Source organism: Salvelinus alpinus, chromosome 3 (assembly GCF_045679555.1).
Source record: "Salvelinus alpinus chromosome 3, SLU_Salpinus.1, whole genome shotgun sequence".
Taxonomy (NCBI): Eukaryota; Metazoa; Chordata; class Actinopteri; order Salmoniformes; family Salmonidae; genus Salvelinus; species Salvelinus alpinus.
Window position 1 is genome coordinate 90,437,332 of NC_092088.1, and position 17,906 is coordinate 90,455,237.

General features: G+C 44.7%; 1 protein-coding gene across 7 annotated transcripts in view; it reads right to left on the reverse strand.

Moving 5' to 3' along the window:
• The window catches only part of col19a1 (collagen type XIX alpha 1 chain), a 259,676-nt gene that overhangs the window by 13,564 nt on the left and 228,206 nt on the right, over positions 1-17,906 (reverse strand). For 6 of the 7 annotated variants that reach the window (XM_071394460.1, XM_071394459.1, XM_071394458.1 and 3 more), the window contains 3 exons: positions 16,294-16,437; positions 11,074-11,140; positions 6,636-6,773 (listed from right to left, as the gene is read on the reverse strand). In XM_071394460.1, the coding sequence (XP_071250561.1) occupies positions 6,636-6,773; positions 11,074-11,140; positions 16,294-16,437 (349 nt within the window). Of the gene's footprint in view, positions 1-2,294; positions 5,110-6,635; positions 6,774-11,073; positions 11,141-16,293; positions 16,438-17,906 lie in introns of those variants that run through there. The other variant, XM_071394461.1, reaches the window with a different exon arrangement.

A 17,906-nucleotide genomic window follows, 5' to 3' on the forward strand; every position in this document is an offset into this window, starting at 1 on the left:
AGTAGTGCACTAGTTTTGACCAGAGCCCCATGGCCAACAGTAGTGCACTAGTTTTGACCAGAGCCCTATGGCCAACAGTAGTGCACTAGTTTTGACCAGAGCCCTATGGCCAACAGTAGTGCACTAGTTTTGACCAGAGCCCTATGGCCAACAGTAGTGCACTATAAAAGGAATAGGATGCCATTTGGAATGCAGTCGCTGTTTTAATCAAAGAAGGTCAACGTCAGGAGTCAAACAGAGATCCTCCTGAAGGAGAATCAACAGAACAAGGTGATCACTGTGTGATCAATCACGTTCTTAGTAGAGAAACGGGAAGAGAGAAACAATCATTTAATATCAACAAAGTGCTCTGACGAAGAAGCTTGCTCTGAGAAGCATCAGCATGAAGCCTTATTGAAAGGGATGAAGTTGACTTCCTGAACCTTCTGCCTGTATTTCATGAAAACCGTTTGGTCCGTTTAGAAGAAGTGGAACTGTAACTGCCTCTAGAAGTGGTACTGTAGCTTCTTCCACTGCCTGGACTTTCACATCACACTTTAAAAAGGTAGACCCCAAAATGTAAATGAATTGAACAAGCAATTCTAACTCCTTAACCAACTAAAAGCCATCCAATTCTAACTCCTTAACCAACTAAAAGCCATCCAACCATTTACACCCTTTAACACTGTCTACTTCAAATCCTTTCAACGGGATGGGGAACAAATAACTAGACATATACTCAATACATTATTACATTTTAAATTCTGAACAGACGATTCTTAACACAGTAAAAGCAAGCCCATGCACATTATGCAGCAGGACAGAGGCCGGCCAAGCAGGACAGAGACATTAAAGCACATTATGCAGCAGGACAGAAGCCGGCCAAGCAGGACAGAGACATTAAAGCATAGTCCAGAGTCTGGCAGGTGAGTACTCTTTTCTCAAATTCACAAACACATACAGTACACAAATGCAACTGTCATCTCTCCATGCAGACAGGTTCATAATATGACAAGCACTGGAGAGAATAGGACAACTAGTCTATAGAACAGCACTGCAATAGCAAATGTAGATCACAAACAATATCAAATTGTGAGAGGGGCTGAGGAGCTAGATGACTGGTTTATCCAAAAGGCATCTTAAAGTAATTCAGCCCCAGAACCAGAGAGCTGGTTGGTTGGTTGGTTGGTTGGAGGGGAGGGAGGGAGGGAGACAGGGTCTGCCTCCAAAATGGCACCCATATTCCCTATATAGTGAACTACTTTTGATAGGGCTCTGGTCAAAAGTGGTGCACTATATAGGGAATATGATGCCATTTGGGACGCACACCATTTCCCCCCAAAATGCACCTTAAAGTAACTGAGTCTCAGGTCCAGAGAGCTGGTTGGGAAACCATCAGAAACACTGACTGAGAGAAGTATCAAGCAGTGTGTACACTGCCGTCCAGCCAAGCCCAAAGGGTAAACTGTGAAAAGCTCTGCTGCTGTTTACAAGGCAGAGAACATCTCAGAGAGAAAGGGCTTGTGAATGCCCTGACATGGATTCCTGGTGAGAGACATTCCACACAGAGCAGATTATCATGAGTCTCCTTTCAAACACGCACGGCACCTCCAACCCTCACTCAGGGAGCTGGCATACTGTAGCATTCCATGGGAAAGAATAGCACTGTACCTTAAAGCTGTAGTCCGTAATTCAAACAACAACAAAGCAGATGCTCCAGCCCCGCCACTTTTGTTGGTATAACAGCTGAGAGATGTGGCTGAATACATGTAACCACTCTTAAATTCCTAGACGGAGTTATGGATGCAAGAACTGACCTGCCAGGAGATCAACATGATAGTTTTAACCACCTTCTGAAGCTACACAGTGTTTGTTGACAATTACACTGACGGTGTAAGACGTTCTACTAAGCTCATGAGGCATTCATAACTTATATTCTTTAGCAATCAATGGCTATAAATTATACATTTTAAAGTAAAAAAAAAATAATTGCTGTACAAATCACAGATTTCACCTTTAAAACATCAAACCACTGCATAGGCCCACAGGAAATGAAGAGGATATGAAGTATTGATCCACTGAGGGGACCGACATCCAACAGATATATTGACAAGCAGCATTGTGTTTTCCAGCTTCATTGACCAACAGAAAGCAGCACAGAGAGCCAGGGGGACACTGCTGTGTAAATGACAGTGATTAAGAAACTGCCTAGATGCTGGAAAGGGAACTGTAGACTGTACTTAGTGGCTGATTCACTAAGCATCCACACCTGCCTCACACCGGCTTTACAATACAATCAATACATTCATACCTGCTGGCTACTGACTGTATTCGTTTTATTAGCTTTTATGTGTTTTTTACTCTCTCTGAAATAGCAGGTGCAAAATGCTTAGTGCATCGAATATATTAGATAAAACAAAACAAAACAAAACAATGAACAAACCCAAGATGTATGGCAAGGTGTAATACACAATCGGAATATGGCAAACCGGCCAAATAAATGTCAACGTAAAACAAGCATGATGGATTTATAAATCTTGAATATGGTACATGTGTACGGGAAGAAAGCCAATAATGTCTTATAAAATACAATGAAAGTTAAAAACGCATTGACAGAGGTCTAGAAAAATAGTGACATAAGTCAAAAAATGTGAAATAAATGGCAAAGATGACCCAATAATGATAACATCAAACAGTGAGAAAGTTATGTAAGAACATCTACAACCCCCCTAATCCCCCATCCCCACAATTAACATCATTTGGAGACTGTATCCATGGGTCTATGTCTATGGATTTACTTCAATAGTTTGACAGATCATAACCCCAAGTCATATCAAAACCATGAGTCAAGAAGAGAGTGTGAATCCAGCAGAGGGGTTATTTTTCTTCATAAACTCTTCATTTTGGCACATTTGAGAGGAAGTCAAATTGGATATTCCAGAGGAGAGATGCTCTCCAGTGGAGGATGACAGACATAATGAGAAAATATTAGCCCCAACTCTCCCTCTCTCTCTCTCTCTCTCTCTCTCTCTCTCTCTCTCTCCTTCCCTCACTCTCTCCCTCTCTCTCTCTCTCTCTCCCTCTCCCTCTCTCTCTACCTCTCTCTCTCCCTCCCTCTCTACCTCCCTCTCTCTCTCTCCCCAGTTGCGTGGAGGAGAGGAGGCACAAGTCAACAATGGCAGACTTAAAAAGTTGTTGAATTTCTTTCCGACTTACCCCAAGAGACAAACATTTTCCTCTTGATTTTCCCAACAAATAATAATAATTTGCTTTTTGATTATAACCACTTTGAAGCATTGAAGCTTATCAAATAAAACAGACAGGACATTGAATCATATCAAATAAAACAGACAGGACATTGAATCATATCAAATAAAACAGACAGGACATTGAATCATATCACATCAAACAGACAGGACATTTAAGCATATCACATAAAACAGACAGGACATTGAATCATATCAAATAAAACAGACAGGACATTGAAGCATATCACATAAAACAGACAGGACATTGAAGCATATCACATAAAACAGACAGGACATTGAAGCATATCACATAAAACAGACAGGACATTGAATCATATCAAATAAAACAGACAGGACATTGAATCATATCACATCAAACAGACAGGACATTGAATCATATCAAATAAACAGGGAAAACCATAAAAGCAATAGAAACAGGTCAGTTGAATTCTGAGTGTTACTTAATATGATGAATACGATTAGCCTAGACCAGTGTTTCCCAAACTCGGTCCTGGGGACCCTAAGGGGGGCATGTTTTGGTTTATGCCCTAAGCACTACACAGCTGAATCAAATAATCAAAGCTTGATGATGAGTTGAATATTTGAATCAGCTGGGTCCCCAGGACCGAGTTTGGGAAACGTGGTCTAGACACAGTAGATTAAATACATTCACTTGGTAGTTACATTGTAATTGTTGACAGCCGCATATTATCTTACTCGTAGTCAGTTCCACTGTATCAACGTTAACACTGGTAGATAAACGGGAACACTGTGAGGTAGCTAGACGCCCCTGCTCTAAGATGGGGTGAGGTAGCTAGACGCCCCTGCTCTAAGATGGGGTGAGGTAGCTAGACGCCCCTGCTCTAAGATGGGGTGAGGTAGCTAGACGCCCCTGCTCTAAGATGGGGTGAGGTAGCTAGACGCCCCTGCTCTAAGATGGGGTGAGGTAGCTAGACGCCCCTCCTCTAAGATGGGCTGAGGTAGCTAGACGCCCCTGCTCTAAGATGGGGTGAGGTAGCTAGACGCCCCTGCTCTAAGATGGGGTGAGGTAGCTAGACGCCCCTCCTCTAAGATGGGCTGAGGTAGCTAGACGCCCCTGCTCTAAGATGGGATGAGGTAGCTAGACGCCCCTGCTCTAAGATGGGGGGGGGCAATTCCAGTCATCGAGGGCCTGATTGGTGTCACAGTTCTCGCTCCAGCTCCAGCTAACACACCTGACTCCAATAATCACCTAATCGTGATCTTCAGTTTAGAGTGCAAGTTGATTAATCAGCTGTGTTTGCTAGTGATGGAGAAGAAGTGTGAGACCAATCAGGCCCTGGAGGACTGGAGCTGCCCACCGCTGCTCTAAGACATAAGGACCAACACATTAGGACACATGACACTGCTAGAAGAGGTGGTACTACATTGAACCAAAAAGGGTTCAATCGATGACTCTCTTCATAAACATGGCTCTCAAACGGGATCTACTTGGAACCGCAAAGCACCTATATGTTTAGCAATATAATTCATCACTAGAACCTGCATGGCTCTTACAAGAGGAACTAGAAGAGATTGCATAGTGGGCGCAGCATGCTAGGTAATTCTATTCAATGTCTTATAGAGGTAGCAAATCAAATTGTTATTGATGTAGGAGTGTGTTTGTGTGAGCTGAGCAGTCAGAGAGTCGTTATTGATGAAGGAGGTTGTTTGTGTGAGCTGAGCAGTCAGAGTTGCCCAGGGTTTGATAAAGGATGTCCTCTCTCCCTCGCTCCTTTCCTTTTACATTTTACCAGAGCTTTGTTTTTCGTGGAGTTGAGGGGAGTGAGGTATCAATCGTGGTGCTCTTTTCTGTCCAAACTGATATTACTTTCTCTTATTCTCCGCCCAATTCTTCATTTGTCTTCATATTATCACAGAGAGAAAGAGCGAGAGAGAGAGAGAGAAAAAAGAAAGAAAGACAAAAAGAGAGAGAGAGACGGCTCAGCTATGTTGTTCACCAACAGCACCACACTCTTCCTTTCCTTACCCCCTTCTCTCCATCTCGTCCCTTCAGTCTGTATTGATATATCTGGCTAGCAGGAGAGAAATACCTACGAATCCTTACAACACAGAAGTGTCCATTCACTTTCATTGAATCCCCCAGACGTTCACACAAACAACCTCTGAAAGAAAGCAAATATATTTTCCAATTCTCCTCACTCTCTTGTTTCAGCAACACATCTTTCCTAAAGAGTAGTACTTTTTATTTCACTCTCTTGTTTCAGCAACACATCTTCCCTAAAAGAGTAGTACTTTTCTCTTCCTTCTGTCTCCATCACAACACAGAACTACGGGGCCTTTGGGTATTGGAAGCTACATTGTTTATTCAATTTAGATTGTAAGATCCTTTTTGTTTCAACTCAGTGACCTGAGCTCCCCTGCTACTGGCTTGAAGGCAGGTACTCAGGTGAGCTAAAGTACACCACCAAACTCAGTAATAACCCACGAATACACCTGCACACATACACAACTTTCCTTCATTCAAAAAGTAGCTTTGACCTGTATTAAAGGCTGTTATGTATTACTTCAGGTCAGGTTATAGTGTAGCAGATGTGATCAGAGTAGAGAGGAGTGGAGAGGAGCGAAGTGGAGTGGAGTGGAGGGAAGTGGAGAGGAGTGGAGTGGAGAGAAGTGGAGGGAAGTGGAGAGGAGAGGAGTGGAGAGGAGTGGAGAGGAGTGTATAGGAGAGGGGTGGTAGAGAGGAGTGGAGAGGAGAAGATAGGAGTGGAGTGGAGAAGAGAGGAGTGGAGAGAAGTGGAGAGGAGTGGAGAGAGGTGGTAGAGATGAGAAGAGAGGAGAGGAGAGAATAGGAGTGGAGAGAAGTGGAGAGGAGTAGAGAGGAGTGGAGAGAGGTGGTAGAGAGTTGTGGAGAGGAGAAGAGAGGAGAGAATAGGAGTGGAAAGAAGTGGAGAGGAGTAGAGTAGAGTAGAATAGAGTAGAATAGAGTAGAGTAGAACAGAGTAGAATAAAGTAGAGTAGAGTAGAGTAGAGCACAGTAGAGTAGAGCAGAGCAGAGTAGAGTAGAGTAGAATAGAGCAGAGCAGATGAGATGAAAATAGAAGAGTAGTATAAAAGAAAACAAGAAAAGAAAATAAGAATAGAGTAGAATAGAGTAGAATAGACTAGAGTAGAATAGAACAGAATAGAACAGAATAGAGTAGAGCACAGTAGAGTAGAGCAGAGTAGATTAGGGTAGAGCAGAAGAGATGACAATTGAAGAGAAGGGTATAAAAGAGAAGAGAAAATAAGAATAGAGTAGAGTAGAGTAGAACAGAACTTATTTTCTTATATTCTATTCAGATGTAGATCTATTATGCTGGTGTGAGACAGAGTGTGGAGGAGCATTACTTTATGTCTCCAGTGGTTTTAGCAGCCTGTGGTTCTTACCTTGAGGGCCGGGGGGGCCTTCTTCCCCTGGAGGCCCTGGGGATCCGTCGTTGCCAGGGGGACCGGGAGAACCCTGTCGAACCTGCGCCGCTAAAATGGCCGCCGGCGTCTTCTGCATGGCATGGCTGGATAGTCTCTCTGGTGAGTGACATAACATGTTTGTATTACAATAATACCAACAATGTCTGCAAGTGATAGACAATTCACATTCTGTATCATAATAATACCAACAATGTCTGCAAGTGATAGACAATTCACATTCTGTATCATAATAATACCAACACTCTCTGCAAGTGATAGACAATTCACATTCTGTATCATTGTAACAATGGTTGTAACGGCTTTCGTTGGTGGAAGGAGAGGAGGACCAAAATGCAGCGTGGTACGTATCCATAATGACTTTTAATGAGAATGAATACAAAATACAAAAAGAACAAGAGTATCAAAATGAAAACCGAAACAGTCCCGAATGGTGCAAACACTGAAACGGAAAACAACTACCCACAACCCATAGTGGGAAAACAGGCTACCTAAGTATGATTCTCAATCAGAGACAACGATCGACACCTGCCTCTGATTGAGAACCATACTAGGCCAAACACATAGAAATATAACGTATAGAACAAAACATAGAAAAAACAACATAGAATGCCCACCCCAACTCACGCCCTGACCAAACTAAAATAAAGACATAAAAAAGGAACTAAGGTCAGAACGTGACAATGGTGCCGGGGAAGAAGGCTGGCGTTTTACGTGTCCCCAACCGATTGTGTTTTTTTGTTTGTTTATTTGCAACTTATTTTTTTTACTTATTTTGTACATAATAAGTACCGCTACCGTCTCTTACGACTGAAAAATAACTTCTGGACATCAGGACCGTGATTACTCACCACGGACTGGCAGAATCTTTTTTTTGCTTTAATGAGTCTGACGAGCCCGATGTGAACGATATACTGCTTCTCGGGAACAGGCCCAGATCCCCGTGATTTGCGTGAAGAAAAGGCAGAGAAAAAGGGGCTAAAGGGCGGGCTGCCTTCTGAGAATTTGTAGGCGATCTAATAAACCTGCACTTCCTTCCATTCTGATAGCAAACGTGCAATCTTTGGAGAATAAAATAGATGACCTACGCAAAAGATTAAGCTACCAACGGGACATTCAAAACTGTAATATCTTATGCTTCACCGAGCCGTGGCTGAAAGATGACACTATCAACATACAGCTGGCAGGTTATAAATAACAGCTGGTGCACAATATCTAAGGAAGTCTCGAGCTATTGCTCGCCTGAGGAAGTGTATCTCATGATAAGCCGTAGACCACACTACCTACCGAGAGAGTTTTCATCTGTATTTTTTGTAGCTGTTTACATACCACCACAGACTGACGCTGGCACTAAGACAGCGTTGAATGAGCTGTATTCCGCCATAAGCAAACAAGAAAACGCTCACCCAGAGGCAGCGCTCCTAATACCCGGCGACTTTAACACAGAGACGCATACAAAGCTCTCCCTAACCCTCCATTTGGCAAATCTGACCATAATTCTATCCTCCTGATTCCTGCCTACAATCAAAAATTAAAGCAGGAACCACCAGTGACTAGATCAATAAAAAAGTGGTCAGATGAAGCAGATGCTAAGCTACAGGACTGTTTTGCTAGCACAGACTGGAATATGTTCCGGGATTCCTCCGATGGAATTGAGGAGAATACCACATCAGTCATTTGCTTCATCAATAAGTGCATCGACGACGTCGTCCCCACAGTAACCGTAAGTACATACCCCAACCAGAAGCCATGGATTACAGGCAACATCCGCACTGAGCTAAAGGCTAGAGCTGCCACTTTCAAGGAGCGGGACTCTAACCTGGAAGCTCATAAGAAATCCCGCTATGCCCTCCGACGAACCATCAAACAGGCAAAGCATCAATACAGGACAAAGATCGAATCGTACTACACCGGCTCTGATGCTCGTCGGATGTGGCAGGGCTTGCAAACCATTACAGATTACAAAGTGAAGCACAGCCGAGAGTTGCCCAGTGACACGAGCCTACCAGACGAGCTAAACTACTTCTATGCTCGCTTCGAGGCAAATAATACTGAAACATGCATGAGAGCACCAGCTGTTCTTGAAGACTGTGTGATCACACTCTCTGCAGCCGATGTGTGTAAGACCTTTAAACAGGTCAACATTCACAAGGCCATGGGGCCAGGCAGATTACCAGGACGTGTACTGTGAGCATGCACTGACCAACTGGCAAGTGTCTTCAATGACATTTTCAACCTCTCCCTGTCCGAGTCTGTAATACCAACATGTTTTAAGCAGACCACCATAGTCCCTGTGCCCATGAACACTAAGGTAACCTGCCTAAATGACTACCGACCCGTAGCACTCACATCTGTGGCCATGAAGTGCTTTGAAAGGCTGGTCATGGCTCACATCAACACCATTATCCCAGAAATCCTAAACCCACTCCAATTTGCATACTGCCCAAACAGATCGACAGATGATGCAATCTCTATTGCACTCCACACTGTCCTTTCCCACCTGGACAAAAGGAACACCTATGTGAGAATGCTATTCATTGACTACAGCTCAGCGTTCAACACCATAGTGCCCTCAAAGCTCATCAATAAGCTAAGGACCCTGGGACTAAACACCTCCGTCTGCAACTGGATCCTGGACTTCCTGATGGGCTGGCCTCAGGTGGGAAGGATAGGTAACGACACATCCGCCACGCTGATCCTCAACACTGGGACACCTCAAGGGTGCGTGCTCATCCCCTCCTGTACTCCCTGTTCACTCATGACTGCACGGCCAGGCATGGCTCCAACACCATCATTAAGTTTTCCGATGACACAACAGTGGTAGGCCTGATCACCGACAACGATGAGACAACCTATAGGGAGGAGGTCAGAGACCTGGCCGTGTGGTGCCAGGACAACAACCTCTCCCTCAACGTGATCAAGACAAAGGAGATGATTGTGGACTACAGGAAAAAGAGGACCGAGCACGCCCCCATTCACATCGATGGGGCTGCAGTGGAGCAGGTTGAGAGCTTCAAGTTCCTTGGTGTCCACATCACCAACAAACTAACATGGTCCAAGCACACCAAGACAGTCGTGAAGAGGGCATGACAAAACCTATTCCCCCTCAGGAGACTGAAAAGATTTGGCATGGGTCCTCAGATGCTCAAAAGGTTCTACAGCTGCACCATCGAGAGCATCTTGACTGGTTGCATCACTGCCTGGTATGGCAACTGCTCGGCCTCCGACTGCAAGGCACTTCAGAGGTTAGTGCGAACGGCCCAGTACATCACTTGGGCCAAGCTTCCTGCCATCCAGGACCTCTATACCAGGCCCTAACAATTGTCAAAGACTCCAGACACCCTAGTCATAGACTGTTCTCTCTGGTACCGCACGGCAAGCGGTACCGGAGGGCCAAGTCTAGGTCCAAGAGGCTTTTAAACAGCTTCTACCCACAAGCCATAAGACTTCTGAACGTCTAATCAAATGGCTACCCAGACTATTTGCATTGGTCCCCCTCCCCCTCTTTTACACCACTGCTACTCTCTGTTGTTATCATCTATGCATAGTCACTTTAATAACTCTACCTACATGTACATATTACCTCAACTAACCGGTGTCCCCGCACATTGACTCTGTACCGGTACCCCCCTGAATATATTCTCTCTATTGTTATTTTACTGCTGCTCTATAATTACGTGTTACTTTTATGTCTTATTCTTATCCGTATTTTTTAAACTGCACTGTTGGTTAAGTAAGCATTTCACTGTAAGGTCTACACCTGTTGTATTCGGCGCATGTGACTAATAACATCTGATTTGATAATATACCAAGACTCTCTGCAAGTGATAGACAATTCAAGAGCTTGTGACTATAAGGTTCTATCTGCAAAAAGATGATTCCGAGATAATTGGCTTTAAAGTTCCAAACCCTCATTGGTTTGAATGGTGTCAGTTTTTATAATTTATTATTTTGAGTTTAACAACATGGGCTATTTAGACTACTATATAGGTAGAAAACATTGAACAGAACAACGATATGTCCATAACTCAGACAGAACCTTACAGACCCAAGCTCTCAAATTGAAATTCTGTATCAGAAAACATAAAACGGTAGAATAGGTGATACAGTAGCTCATTAGTTAGTTAGGATATGTACTAAACCGAGGCTTGCATACCACTCTGCAATTCAATATCACAACACAGTGGCAGAACAATAAAATACCTTCACCCAGCATGAACTATTCTCTTACTTGGGACTCTTTTACTTCCTGAAGAACTAAGGCAACAATATCCAATTTAGATTTCCCCCCCGATTTAGAAATCCTGAAATCCTTAAAAGAGTGAGGAGAAAACAAAGGGACCCCCTGAAGGATAAATTGGGTCGACAACAAGTTGGGATTCAGACGTAACAGCTGTACCTTCAAACAACCGCAATACTTCATTCCGGATAAACATTTTAATTTCTTCCATGGAATTGGCATCATTCTGTGTGAGAGAGAGAGAGAGAGAGAGAGAGAGAGAGAGAGAGAGAGAGAGAGAGAGAGAGGGAGAGAGAGAGAGAGAGAAAGATAGTGATAGTGAAGGAGAGAGAGATACAGACAGACAGGCATAAGAGAGAGAAACAGAAACAGAATAACACAACTTAACCAAAACGTCTTTAACAGATTAAGAAAATGTAATTAGCGAGACAGCAGTAGTTCATGTTTTATTCAACGTGTTATAAAATTGCAGTGTCTTCAGAGATAAAGAGATGCAATGCTTCATGGCATAATAATCAACTCCTCTCTCCCTGTCTCCCTGTCCCTGCCATCTATCTCAGGCTCAAAGTAAGATTGCTGTTCGCTCAGAATGTTTGTGTGGAGAGAGCCTTGAATTGTAGAGGAGAACATTGGCAACAGAATGGAAATCGGAAGTCTGAAAATGTTCTTTCAGAGTTCCATATTCTTCTGACTGCCCATAGAAAAGACTGATAAATGCATTACAATACTGTATTTCTGGTGGACTCCAGAAAGTGGTGCGGATAAAGGAATGGGATTTAAGGGTGTGAGGCTCCACTAAATACCAAGTAGTATGAACAACGAGAATAAAACCCAGGGAGAAAAACAGGGACTTGTGTGTTTGAAACCCCTTTGCAATCAGAGCTTAAACCTCATATACTGTTACAATGAACTGTGATCATCTGTGGGCCATTTTCTAAAAGGTTCTTCGTATTGGCTGTGTCTTGACAGGTAGAGGAGAGGATGGAACAAAACCCGGGCAACTTTATAAAGGTATTAAAGTAACAATATTCAGGGCCATTTTCGAACATCGATATTCATCACTCAAATATTATCTTGTTCTATTGCGACTGGTTTAAAAACAGGATACTTGTATTTTGGCAGTGCTGAATACCGCGGGAAGAGTACTTTTCTGTTTAATAGGGTCACTGTTCTGTTCTATGAGAGAAAGATATAGGAGGGTAACCCTTTAGTACTTGTTTTCTTGGCATTCAGAAGTCTTTAATCTCTGTTGTGTTATGTAACCCTCTGCATGCGTGTAAAATAGCTGTGACACACAGAGGTGTTTTTCCATCCTCTGCAGTGCTCTCCTCACTCCCACGCTCTCTCCTTCTCTCTCTCCTCACTCCCACGCTCTCTCCTTCTCTCTCTCCTCACTCCCACGCTCTCTCCAGCTCTCTCCTTCTCTCTCTCCTCACTCCCACGCTCTCTCCAGCTCTCTCCTTCTCTCTCTCCTCACTCCCACGCTCTCTCCAGCTCTCTCCTTCTCTCTCCTCACTCCCACGCTCTCTCCAGCTCTCTCCTTCAATCTCTCCTCACTCCCACGCTCTCTCCAGCTCTCTCCTTCTCTCTCTCCTCACTCCCACGCTCTCTCCAGCTCTCTCCTTCTCTCTCTCCTCACTCCCACGCTCTCTCCAGATCTCTCCTTCTCTCTCCTCACTCCCACGCTCTCTCCAGCTCTCTCCTTCTCTTTCTCCTCACTCCGACGCTCTCTCCAGCTCTCTCCTTCTCTCTCCTCACTCCCACGCTCTCTCCAGCTCTCTCCTTCTCTCTCTCCTCACTCCCACGCTCTCTCCAGCTCTCTCCTTCTCTCTCTCCTCACTCCCACGCTCTCTCCAGCTCTCTCCTTCTCTCTCTCCTCACTCCCACGCTCTCTCCAGCTCTCTCCTTCTCTCTCTCCTCACTCCCACGCTCTCTCCAGCTCTCTCCTTCTCTCTCCTCACTCCCACGCTCTCTCCAGCTCTCTCCTTCTCTCTCTCCTCACTCCCACGCTCTCTCCAGCTCTCTCCTTCTCTCTCCTCACTCCCACGCTCTCTCCAGCTCTCTCCTTCTCTCTCTCCTCACTCCCACGCTCTCTCCAGCTCTCTCCTTCTCTCTCTCCTCACTCCCACGCTCTCTCCAGCTCTCTCCTCACTCCCACGCTCTCTCCAGCTCTCTCCTTCTCTCCTTCTCTCTCTCCTCACTCCCACGCTCTCTCATCTCTCTCCTTCTCTCTATTCCTCTCTCTCCTTTCCTCTCTCTCTCTTCTTTCCTCCCTCTCTCTCATTTCCTCCATCTCTCTCCTTTCCTCTATCTCTCTCATCTCTCATTTCTCTGTCTTATCTGTTTTCCATATGCCTCTTTCACCGCCCCTCTCTCTCTTTCCCTCTCTCCTTCCCTCTCTCTCTAGCCCTCTCTCCTTCTCTCGCTCTCTCTAGCCCTCTCTCCTTCCCTCTCTCCGCTCCTCTCTCTAGTCCCCTCTCCTTCTCTCCTTCTCTCTCTCTCTGCTCCTCTCCCTCTAGTCTTCTCTCCTTCCCTCTCTCCTGACCCAGGGTTGAGCTGATCAGGAGTGGGAGGTGAGGAGCAGAAACAACCTAGCAGGCTTCATTATGCCTATCTGTTATCTGCTGTGTCATATGTTGCTCCACACAGCTCCACACCACTCTATGCTACTGCAGTACTGCATTCATTTACAGAGAAAGATAGATATATGCTAATTACTTAGACCACTGAAGAAAGGAGGATGTTTAGATTCTTTAATTATGTGTGACTGAGGATAGTCTTTGATTTTATGGGCGGGTATAGACAAACACACACAAAAATGTGGAGCATGAATTTCCAGTGAATCTATGGGTTTACGGTTGGACTACGAGTGTTGGGAGATCTCGGTAAAACATACCTTGAAGGGGTGTAGAATAGGTGATACAGTATAACACCGTACCAGAGGGCTTGGTGTGTTTGGAGGAGATATAACAACGTACCAGAGGGCTTGGTGTGTTTGGGGGAGAAAAAACAACGTACCAGAGGGCTTGGTGTGTTTGGGGGAGATATAACAACGTACCAGAGGGCTTGGTGTGTTTAGAGGAGATATAACAACGTACCAGAGGGCTTGGTGTGTTTGGAGGAGATATAACAACGTACCAGAGGGCTTGGTGTGTTTGGAGGAGATATAACAACGTACCAGAGGGCTTGGTGTGTTTGGAGGAGATATAACAACGTACCAGAGGGCTTGGTGTGTTTGGAGGAGATATAACAACGTACCAGAGGGCTTGGTGTGTTTGGGGGAGATATAACAACGTACCAGAGAGCTTGGTGTGTTTGGGGGAGATATAACAACGTACCAGAGGGCTTGGTGTGTTTGGGGGAGATATAACAACGTACCAGAGGGCTTGGTGTGTTTGGAGGAGATATAACAACGTACCAGAGGGCTTGGTGTGTTTGGAGGAGATATAACAACGTACCAGAGGGCTTGGTGTGTTTGGAGGAGATATAACAACGTACCAGAGGGCTTGGTGTGTTTGGGGTAGATATAACAACGTACCAGAGGGCTTGGTGTGTTTGGAGGAGATATAACAACGTACCAGAGGGCTTGGTGTGTTTGGAGGAGATATAACAACGTACCAGAGGGCTTGGTGTGTTTGGGGGAGATATAACAACGTACCAGAGGGCTTGGTGTGTTTGGAGGAGATATAACAACGTACCAGAGGGCTTGGTGTGTTTGGAGGAGATATAACAACGTACCAGAGGGCTTGGTGTGTTTGGAGGAGATATAACAACGTACCAGAGGGCTTGGTGTGTTTGGAGGAGATATAACAACGTACCAGAGGGCTTGGTGTGTTTGGAGGAGATATAACAACGTACCAGAGGGCTTGGTGTGTTTGGGGGAGATATAACAACGTACCAGAGAGCTTGGTGTGTTTGGGGGAGATATAACAACGTACCAGAGGGCTTGGTGTGTTTGGGGGAGATATAACAACGTACCAGAGGGCTTGGTGTGTTTGGAGGAGATATAACAACGTACCAGAGGGCTTGGTGTGTTTGGAGGAGATATAACAACGTACCAGAGGGCTTGGTGTGTTTGGAGGAGATATAACAACGTACCAGAGGGCTTGGTGTGTTTGGGGTAGATATAACAACGTACCAGAGGGCTTGGTGTGTTTGGAGGAGATATAACAACGTACCAGAGGGCTTGGTGTGTTTGGAGGAGATATAACAATGTACCAGAGGGCTTGGTGTGTTTGGAGGAGATATAACAACGTACCAGAGGGCTTGGTGTGTTTGGAGGAGATATAACAACATACCAGAGGGCTTGGTGTGTTTGGGGTAGATATAACAACGTACCAGAGGGCTTGGTGTGTTTGGAGGAGATATAACAACGTACCAGAGGGCTTGGTGTGTTTGGAAGAGATATAACCAACGTACCAGAGGGCTTGGTGTGTTTGGAGGAGATATAACAACGTACCAGAGGGCTTGGTGTGTTTGGAGGAGATATAACAACGTACCAGAGGGCTTGGTGTGTTTGGGGTAGATATAACAACGTACCAGAGGGCTTGGTGTGTTTGGGGGAGATATAACAACGTACCAGAGGGCTTGGTGTGTTTGGGGGAGATATAACAACGTACCAGAGGGCTTGGTGTGTTTGGAGGAGATATAACAACGTACCAGAGGGCTTGGTGTGTTTGGAGGAGATATAACAACGTACCAGAGGGCTTGGTGTGTTTGGAGGAGATATAACAACGTACCAGAGGGCTTGGTGTGTTTGGGGTAGATATAACAACGTACCAGAGGGCTTGGTGTGTTTGGAGGAGATATAACAACGTACCAGAGGGCTTGGTGTGTTTGGAGGAGATATAACAACGTACCAGAGGGCTTGGTGTGTTTGGAGGAGATATAACAACGTACCAGAGGGCTTGGTGTGTTTGGAGGAGATATAACAACGTACCAGAGGGCTTGGTGTGTTTGGGGTAGATATAACAACGTACCAGAGGGCTTGGTGTGTTTGGAGGAGATATAACAACGTACCAGAGGGCTTGGTGTGTTTGGAGGAGATATAACAACGTACCAGAGGGCTTGGAGTGTTTGGAGGAGATATAACAACATACCAGAGGGCTTGGTGTGTTTGGGGTAGATATAACAACGTACCAGAGGGCTTGGTGTGTTTGGAGGAGATATAACAACGTACCAGAGGGCTTGGTGTGTTTGGAGGAGATATAACAACGTACCAGAGGGCTTGGTGTGTTTGGAGGAGATATAACACCGTACCAGAGGGCTTGGTGTGTTTGGAGGAGATATAACAACGTACCAGAGGGCTTGGTGTGTTTGGGGGAGATATAACAACGTACCAGAGGGCTTGGTGTGTTTGGAGGAGATATAACAACGTACCAGAGGGCTTGGTGATGCTATGGGACCTGGAGGACCAGGGTCTCCTCGGTGGCCTTGGGGCCCGATAGGTCCCACTATCCCTGGGTCTCCTGTCCTTCCCCTCTCCCCTTGGACTCCCCTCGCTCCAGGTATCCCTGGGTCCCCCTGCAATAGGAGATCAGTAAAGAACAATCAAATCAAATTGTATTGGTCATGTACACATATTTAGCAGATGTTATCGAAGGGTGTAGTGAAATGCTTATATTCCTAGCTCCAACAGTGCAGTAATACCTGACAATATAAAACAATACATATACATTCAAATATACCAATATGTATAATGGTTAAATCTAGCTAGCTGGTGAGCTACCGCCATATGGTTTACAGTACACCCTCCGGTTTCCAATTCAGATCTACAATCACTTTATTTAACTAGGCCATCATTGTAAATTAGAAAATAGTCTTAATTGACTTGCCTGGTTAAATAAAAGGGTGAGGGAGTTGTTGTCAGTCCCTCTCCAGACTGTACCGGAGGCATTCTGATAGAGCATTGGCATAAGGCCAGTATGGCTTTGGGCTGATACTGTAGCTACCAACGCCTCAGCATTACACAGTCAGTCCTCATCCAGCCATTACCCTGATTGAGCCCACTCAGATACACATCCCCAGGGACTGTGGCCAAATCTGTCACCATGTATCTTAGCTCTCCTACAAACCGCCATTACTAGCGTTTGGGAACCGATTACACTGTAGAAGACTGTGACAGGGCTTTATAAACAGATTCCACTGTAGAAGACTGTGACAGGGCTTTATAAACAGATTACACTGTAGAAGACTGTGACAGGGCTTTATAAACAGATTCCACTGTAGAAGACTGTGACAGGGCTTTATAAACAGATTACACTGTAGAAGACTGTGACAGGGCTTTATAAATAGATTCCACTGTAGAAGACTGTGACAGGGCTTTATAAACAGATTACACTGTAGAAGACTGTGACAGGGCTTTATAAACAGATTACACTGTAGAAGACTGTGACAGGGCTTTATAAACAGATTACACTGTAGAAGACTGTGACAGGGCTTTATAAACAGATTACACTGTAGAAGACTGTGACAGGGCTTTATAAACAGATTACACTGTAGAAGACTGTGACAGGGCTTTATGAATAGATTACACTGTAGAAGACTGTGACAGGGCTTTATAAACAGATTCCACTGTAGAAGACTGTGACAGGGCTTTATAAACAGATTACACTGTAGAAGACTGTGACAGGGCTTTATAAACAGATTCCACTGTAGAAGACTGTGACAGGGCTTTATAAACAGATTACACTGTAGAAGACTGTGACAGGGCTTTATAAATAGATTCCACTGTAGAAGACTGTGACAGGGCTTTATAAATAGATTCCACTGTAGAAGACTGTGACAGGGCTTTATAAACAGATTCCACTGTAGAAGACTGTGACAGGGCTTTATAAACAGATTACACTGTAGAAGACTGTGACAGGGCTTTATAAATAGATTACACTGTAGAAGACTGTGACAGGGCTTTATAAATAGATTACACTGTAGAAGACTGTGACAGGGCTTTATAAACAGATTACACTGTAGAAGACTGTGACAGGGCTTTATAA